The 8,389-nt window shown below is 32.8% G+C and overlaps 1 protein-coding gene across 1 annotated transcript in view; it reads right to left on the bottom strand.

The window, feature by feature from the left end:
- Positions 1 to 5,171: 5,171 nt before the first annotated feature.
- The window catches only part of CHIC1 (cysteine rich hydrophobic domain 1), a 50,708-nt gene continuing 47,490 nt past the window's right edge, over positions 5,172 to 8,389 (bottom strand). Inside the window, exons 4-6 of the mRNA XM_058536197.1 lie at positions 8,328 to 8,384; positions 8,008 to 8,067; positions 5,172 to 6,714 (exon numbers count right to left, since the gene is read on the bottom strand). Of these exons, the coding sequence (XP_058392180.1) occupies positions 6,664 to 6,714; positions 8,008 to 8,067; positions 8,328 to 8,384 (168 nt within the window). The 3' untranslated portion in view covers positions 5,172 to 6,663. The remainder of the gene's footprint in view (positions 6,715 to 8,007; positions 8,068 to 8,327; positions 8,385 to 8,389) is intronic.

Here is an 8,389-nt window from a genome sequence, read left to right as displayed (position 1 = left end):
ATAAGACAATGAAGCAGATACTGAATAGGATATAAAACTCTTTTCACATCAATGTCAAAGTGGGTCCTCCCATATCTCCATTGTTGTCACAGCTATAATTCTTGCCCAAATACCAACTGCATAGTCAGATTCCACATAGGCAAAGCCCACAGACTTCAGTTGTCAGTTCCTACGGAAACTACATTCATCCTTATCACCACAGAGGTGCTGAAATCTAGCAGGCATCAGGTTCTTTGAATCTGTGTGATATGAACACACATCAGCTAGGAGCCAGTCAGCAAATCAACATTTTACTGTGTGCAAGGCACTGTGAGAGTTTCCACCAAAGGTAGTAGATCTGAGAAAAATCTTTCTGAGATTCTGTAGAGTAAAAATTTCCTAAAGATTCCTTGAATCACAGAATGTTAGGTGATCTCCAATTTTCTGTCCAGCTCCAGGTTCAACCCTATGATTTTACAGATGAAGAGACTGACATGAATTTTAAGTGACTTGTCTGGAGAATCCATAATACTAGATCATTTTTCTCATATAGTATGAATCTGACAAAGTCCACAGAAATGGGAACATATTCTCAGGTTGCCATCATCAAAATGAAAAGGCTGGCTTAGAATCAGGAAAGGGAAATTTGGAGCAAGATAAGAATATATATATATCTCCTTATTTTTAGTCCACATATAACATGAAGAGGTATTATTAATAAAATCCATTCCTTTTCTGTGGAGAATTTCGCAATAGTTCACCATTTAAAAGAATCCAAACAATTTGATAATTGTTGCAAAATGGATTTTTTTTAAAGTAGAGTTTTATAGGCATAAGAGGATCTAATTCCGATGAATTTGAGCATCTTATAATCAAATTAGCATAAAGTATTTCCACTATGTGAAACTGCTCCAATTAAATGGGTATATATAATTTATATATCCTCCTAGGTCAATATAAACAATCCTAATGAAATATCATTTGGGGGCTTTATGTTCAAGTAATGAGGTTTGATTATTTTTAAGTGACGGTTTATTTATAAACAAAATTAAAATGCTAATGATTTTTTAAAGCTTTCATACATTTGAAAAAACTCTGTTCGAAGGCTTACAAATGTTATGGAACTTCACTCAAATTACGAAAAAACAAGAATAAATTTCATTAAAAATGGTAGAGTGCTGAATATTAACACAGTTTGATTAACTGTTTAGCCATTAGTGATTATAGGTGATAATAATATGAATAATATGTGCATTAAATACTTAAGTGGGCTTTGGTAGAGCTTTAATCAAAGACCATTGCTCTTCCAGAACCATGTTAAATTTCATGTTTACTAGCATTAGAATTATACTACTCGGGCCGGCCCCGTGGCTTAGCGGTTAAGTGCGTGCGCTCCGCTGCTGGCGGCCTGGGTTCAGATCCTGGGCGCGCACCAACACACCGCTTCTCCGGCCGTGTTGAGGCCGTGTCCCACATACAGCAACTAGAAGGATGTGCAGCTGTGACATACAACTATCTACTGGGGCTTTGGGGGGAAAAAAATAAATAAATAAAATCTTTAAAAAAAAAAAAGAATTATACTACTATTGTAAGTGATGGATAGTCTTGTTCTGTAATATTTTGCCATTAATATATCACATGATTGGAGGCAAACAATGAAACAGGCTTGAAAAAATAAATAGAATATAATATGCTAGTTAAATATTCTTCTACTTAGTTGAAAAGGATGGTTTTAAATCTAATGATCTACCAATTGTTCTGCTTCCTTCAACATAAAATGTTATTTTTGTTCAAAAAAGACAAGGCACTTCTCCATCTACTTCTAACATTTGACTACAACGGTCTCTTTCCCAAATTAACACGGGGGTAGGAGGGAACAAAGAGAAGCTGAAAAAGGTTAGAGCTTATTTCATTCTATACACAATTTAGGTGTTTAAAGGGGCAATCGGGGTGGAGATGCATAAGAGAAAGTTAGAGAAGGAACAATTTTAACTTGCAACCTCAAAGCTTTATATACTTTTGCAAATAAATGTTATTTTCTCTGGAAACTACTACAGCAGGTTTTATAAAGGAATATTATGTAACAAAGAAATTCAAAATTACTTTCTTCAATCTAAAAACAACATTCACAAAAATATTTTACCGACTTGATGGAAATATCCAAGTATGTTCTATCCTGAGGATAAAAGAAAAAGTCGACAGGGAGGAATGAATGACCACAGTGTGCTCTGTCATTTCAGCATTTACTGCTGCTAATTTCACTGAAAAGAAAACAAATCCCCCAAACCAGTCTAAAATACCCAATTGCTAAACAGCCCCCTCCAAAAAACAATAGCTTGGAAAAGCAGTCATATAAGAAAGAAAAAAGAAAATTGGGTATTTTCTGAGTAGTTCAAGAAAATAAGATGAGCCTATCAGCATAATGAAAAATAATAAATTTAAGAGCAATTAGAGGACGTTTTAAAATTAAGTTTACACGAATATGGTAAAGTTGCAGGATACAAAATCAACATACAAAAATCAGTTGCCTTTCTATACACTAACAACGAACTAGCAGAAAGAGAAATTAAGAATACCATCCCATTTACAATTGCAACAAAAAGAATAAAATACCTAGGAATAAACTTAACCAAAGAGGTGAAAGAGCTGTACACGGAAAACTATAAAACATTGCTGAAAGAAATTGAAGAAGACACAAAGAAATGGAAAGATATTCTGTGCTCTTGGATTGGAAGAATTAACATAGTTAAGATGTCCATACTTCCTAAAGCCATCTATAGATTCAATGCAATCCCTATCAAAGTTCCAACAACATTTTTCACAAAAATAGAACAAAGAATCCTAAAATTTATTTGGAACAACAAAAGACCCCAAATAAGTAAAGGAATCCTGAGAAAAAAGAACAAAGCTGGAGGTATCACACTCCCTGATTTCAAAATATACTACACTAAGCTATAGTAACCAAAATAGCATGGTACTGGCACAAAAACAGACACACAGATCAATGGAATAGAATCGAAAGCCCAGAAATAAACCCACACATCTATGGACAGCTAATCTTTGACAAAGGAGCCAAGAACATACAATGGAGAAAAGAAAGTCTCTTCAACAAACGGTGTTGGGAAAACTGGATAGCCACATGCAAAAAAATGAAAGTAGACCCTTACCTTACACTGTACACAAAAATTAACTCCAAATGGATTAAAGACTTGAATGTAAGACCTGAAACTATGAAACTTCTAGAAGAAAACATAGGCAGTACACTCTTCGACATTGGTCTTAGCAACATATTTTCAAGCACCATGTCTGACCGGGCAAGAGAAACAATAGAAAAAATAAACAAATAGGACTACATCAAACTAAAAAGCTTCTGCACAGCAAAGGAAACCATTCACAAAACGAAAAGACAACCTAACAATTGGGAGAAGATATTTGCAAACCATACATCTGATAAGGGCTTAATCTCCAAAATATACAAAGAACTGATGCATCTCAACAACAAAAATCTAACAAACCAATCAAAAAATGGGCAAAAGACCTGAACAGACATTTCACCAAAGAAGATACAGAGATTGCCAACAGACACATGAAAAGATGTTCAAAATCATTAACTATCAGGAAAATGAAAATCAAAACTACAATGAGATATCACCTCACGCCTGTCAGAATGGCTATAATTAACAAGACAGGAAACAACAAGTGTTGGAGAGGATGTGGAGAGAAGGGAACTCTCATACATTGCTGGTGGGAGTGCAAACTGGTGCAGCCACTATGGAAAACAGTATGGAGATTCCTCAAAAAATCAAGGATAGAACTCCCATATGATCCAGCTATTCCACTGCTGGGTATTTATCCAAAGAACTTGAAAACATCAATGCATAAAGATACATGCACCCCTGTGTTCATTGCAGCGTTATTCACAATAGCCAAGACTTGGAAGCAACCTAAGTGCCCATCAAGGGACGAATGGATAAAGAAGATGTGGTATATATACACAATGGAATACTACTCAGCCATAAGAAACGATGAAATCCAGCCATTTGTGACATGGATGGACATTGAGGGTATTATGCAAAGTGAAATAAGTCAGAGGGAGAAGGTCAAATACCGTATGATTTCCTTCATTAAGTAGTAGATAATAACAACAATAAACAAACACATAGAGACAGAGATTGGATTGGTGGTTACCAGAGGGGAAGGGGGGAGGGAGGAGGGCGAAAGGGATAATTTGGCACATGTGTGTGGTGATGGGTTGTAATTAGTATATGGGTGGTGAACATGATGTAATCTATGCAGAAACAGAAGTATAATGATGTACACCTTAAATTTATACAATGTTATAAACCAATGTTATTGCAATAAACAAAAAATTTAAAAAAAATTAAGTTTACACATGCTGGCAAGTGATCTTTATGACACATACTACTGTAACTTGAATTATACTCTGTCACCTCCAGACGCACTCTATTCTTGTCTCAATGTTAGCTTCAAGGAAACAATTCACCACTTCCAGATGTTCTTTGAGCAAAATCAAGTATGATCCATACATGGCAGAAAAAGTTACTATGACTATCACATGGCCAAATTCTAATTCTAAATTTTATAGAAAAAAAGATTTTAAGGGTTGACACGTAAAAGTAATTATTCTATCAGTGATAATTAGACATTGTGTATTATGCTGGAAATCAATTTCAGTATTAAATGGTCACAGTTTGAAGCATAAACCTGATGATATTAGAAGGAACATAAACCACAGACACAATTTTTCCCTGACCTTAGCTATAAAATGACATTTGGTAAGCAGTCTCAGAGGTTTCCACCTTGTCTACAAAAATACACCTTCAATTTTGCAGTAGACAGACAAATGATATTTGCAGGCACACATAGTATGTTAAAAGTTAGAGATTCTGGGTGGCCAGGTGGCATGGGGGTAATGGGTTTCTACAGAGGGAGGTGGCAAAGTGTTTGTGCAAACAATTATAGTCATATATCAAATAGTGTCTCCTTTTTCCTTCTTCTTTCACTGGTCCAGGACTGTGGATTTCAAATTAGGCATAAATTTTAAAAGTGGCTTTAAAAGGCTTGACCTTGTATGAAGAAATGATTGTTCTCTTCACTGGGATGAATGTTTGCCTAAAAAAGTTTACTAAAAGCAATAAGAGTAAGATGATAAATAAAATATTATTCAGTCATAGATACTTTTAATTTATTTTTAGCACTAGGAATTACAAATAATGCCTATATACAGGCATACATTTGCAGTTGAATTAACACAATATAAAGCTTTCATTACGTTAAAAATTCAAATTCTAGAAGAATTAGGGTGTGGTGCTCTCACTCATCTTAATTGTGAAGAGAAAGAGAGAAATATGCACATACCAATAAAAAGGCTACATGTGTGGTGAATTTATAAACTAAAATACTTTTGTCTAAATACTTGTCTTTCCTCATTAATAATATCCAAATGTTTAAAAAAGGTCCTCAAAAAGAGGACTAAGAATATTTTATCAATTATGAATCAGCCACTATATATTCTTTAGGTACACCTTCTCAATTAGCTCTTTCTCTTTCCCAAAGTACAAAATCGGAAATCCAGAAAGAGGTTAGCAGTGGCTTTCATGGGGGTCTAGAGACCTCCTAAGACATCTGAAATCTTGAAATACTTCTTAAAGGTCATAATTGTGTGTATTTTCAAATGAGGGAAAGGATACATAAAGGGAAATAAATGAGGATAGGGAGGCTGTGAAATGTGTCATATGTCAAATGAATTCTTTTAGGGGTGGGAGTGGAGGACAAAATGGGAATTATTGAATTAAATGCAAAAAATAAGGTTCTTGGTTTCAGGTGCAATGCAGAATATCTCAGACAATGATTTCAATTTTAATCCACTTGTTACAAAGGGCAACCCTGCCCTACACCAGAAATTTTTAACATACTTATTATGGCATTGCCAAAAAAAGCATGTTAACAGTTGATACATTCAAAAGGATGCTTGCAAACTTCATTCATATTAAAATCTATGCAGAATTGTTGGCAATACAGTAAGAGTAATATTACATTCTGTAAACCATGGCATATCATATTTTACATTATGCAAAGAGACAATATTTACAAGGCTTTAGGAGTTTAAATATTTTATCCACTAATGTAAGTGATAATTTAGCAAAGTGAGGACAAAACCAGTGCTATTAATTGCAGGTTCTTTAAAAGCAGGTTAAGAGTAAAACCATTTCTAAAAGCTACTGAAAGCTTATTTACATACGTCTAGTAAGAGATTATAGAGCAATAAGTAGCCTAGAAAAATGATGCATATTTAGAAACAGTGAGTACGAAAATTATAAGGCAGCATGCTCAGAACAAGTTTTTGTTTTTGTTTTTTTAAACACCAGCACTGATGTTTTATCTTTAGTGGCAACTGTATATATATATATGTGTGTGTGTGTATGTGTGTATATTTATTTAAAAATTGAGAGTGCAAAACACAAGTCTCATTTAACAACAACAACAAAAAGATGTGCAAATTTTCTTCTTAAATCAACACAAATAAAAGAGTGAGGAGAACATTCTACCATTATAAAGAATAAGTTGAACACAGCAAAGGAGACCATCTTCATTCCAAAATCATCTACAAGGCACTAAGGGTAGGAAATGACAGGTAACACAGAAGTGACTGAATGAAATTCCTCAGTCAGGTCGGAATATGGGATATTTTGGTAAGAATTCTATTAGTATTACCTGTAAAATAAAAACAAACAAGAATATATTGACAAAATACTTTTCATTTACTGTAACATATATAACTCAGAATGTCTATAATCATTTTTCACAGGACTACATTTTGGTCGTATACTATAAAGTAAGTGAAATATATAAAACAGTTCAAAAAGAACTTACCACAAGTTATCATTAGATTGGCAATTAAATTAAACTGGCAAACATAACTACTTATTGTAGCTAATGGTATTTATTATCTGATTTACAATAACTATTTGTTTAGGTGCAGAAAAGAAAACCAACCCTATTACATTGTTATGTCCTTCCCCACCTTCCCCCTCCTTTTTTTAGGAAAGAATAAGAGATTAAAATAGTGTTATACAGATTAGAAAAAATATCTTTATCTATATTACATCCATATATTTTTCAATTAAAGCAGCTGATAATGGTTATTACTATCTTTTATAAGTTGTTTGTAAAAGAAAACAAAGTGTCAAAATTGATTATCAATTGATTAATAAAAATCTAAGATATTTATAAACTCATGTACATTTAATATATAAATTTAATATATAAATTCATAATAGTTTATATAAGTTTTTATCTATAGTGGATTTTAGATTTGTGGTCATTTGCACATTTTTTTCCAAAACTATTCAAAGTGGAGAAAGATATCATAATAATCCTTATTTATGAAATGGAAATGGAATGTTTATTATTAAATACATATTACATGTCAGCAACTTGAAGCCTGGATAAATTTCATATTCTTTTGAATATTAATGATGCTGAATTTATCATATTGGATATATGTGAATTTATGTTTTATGATTAAGATTGCATAGCTTTCAGTAAAAAAAAATTAGAATCTATAGTTTTTTCACTAAAAGTTAAATGTCAACTCAGGAAAAAAAGCAAGAAATATGAATCCAGAATTCAGAAGTCAATTCCTATTTTACGCAAATTTTGACGAGATCACATTCAGAAATATTTTTGTTCACCAGCAGCTGTGCCCATCACCAGATGCAATGGTTTGCACCTATGTTAAAAGAAGATTAAGGTTGTGCAATGTTTTCATTTGAGCATACTAGCTGAGATTTTTCTAAGATCTAAATAATTGCTAGCTTTCAAGATATTTTATGTTGGCTACAAATCTAAAGAAGGTAGAAGGAAACCTCTCTGTTTCATCTGAAAAAAGTTCAGAGTGAGGAGAAAAAAGGTAGAGAGAAGATCTGACAAATGATAAACATAGCAAAATGTAACATTTAGGATGGAATCCAAAAAAAGTGTAATTAAAAACAACTGCATACTTACATACTCCATCATATTGCTAGTTTCGCATTTCCTTTTAGTCAACTTCCAGTGCAAAGCAAGCTAAGAAAGTAGAGTTTAAGAATTTTGATATTAATTTATACTAATTATTACTGATACATTTGAATAAATCACCAAAAACAATTCAGAAATAAGTATAAGATATAAAACGCAGCATTTAAAAACACTTTGTAAAGAATATACATTAAAAATGGAGTATTAGTTCTCTAATCCATTCTTTTGTGGTCTGAAAAATTCTCATTTTTTTCAATTTAATAATGCAAATATATGAATGGGGCACTTATTTGCTTTAACTTTCTTACCTTGTGATATAATCTGTTATTTTCCCATTCTAATAACTTCTGAATTGATCTTCTGGTCTAAG

This window comes from Diceros bicornis, chromosome X (assembly GCF_020826845.1).
Source record: "Diceros bicornis minor isolate mBicDic1 chromosome X, mDicBic1.mat.cur, whole genome shotgun sequence".
Classification (NCBI taxonomy): domain Eukaryota; kingdom Metazoa; phylum Chordata; class Mammalia; order Perissodactyla; family Rhinocerotidae; genus Diceros; species Diceros bicornis.
Note: the sequence above shows the minus strand (reverse complement) of the source record. Positions and strands in the feature narration are given on the sequence as shown.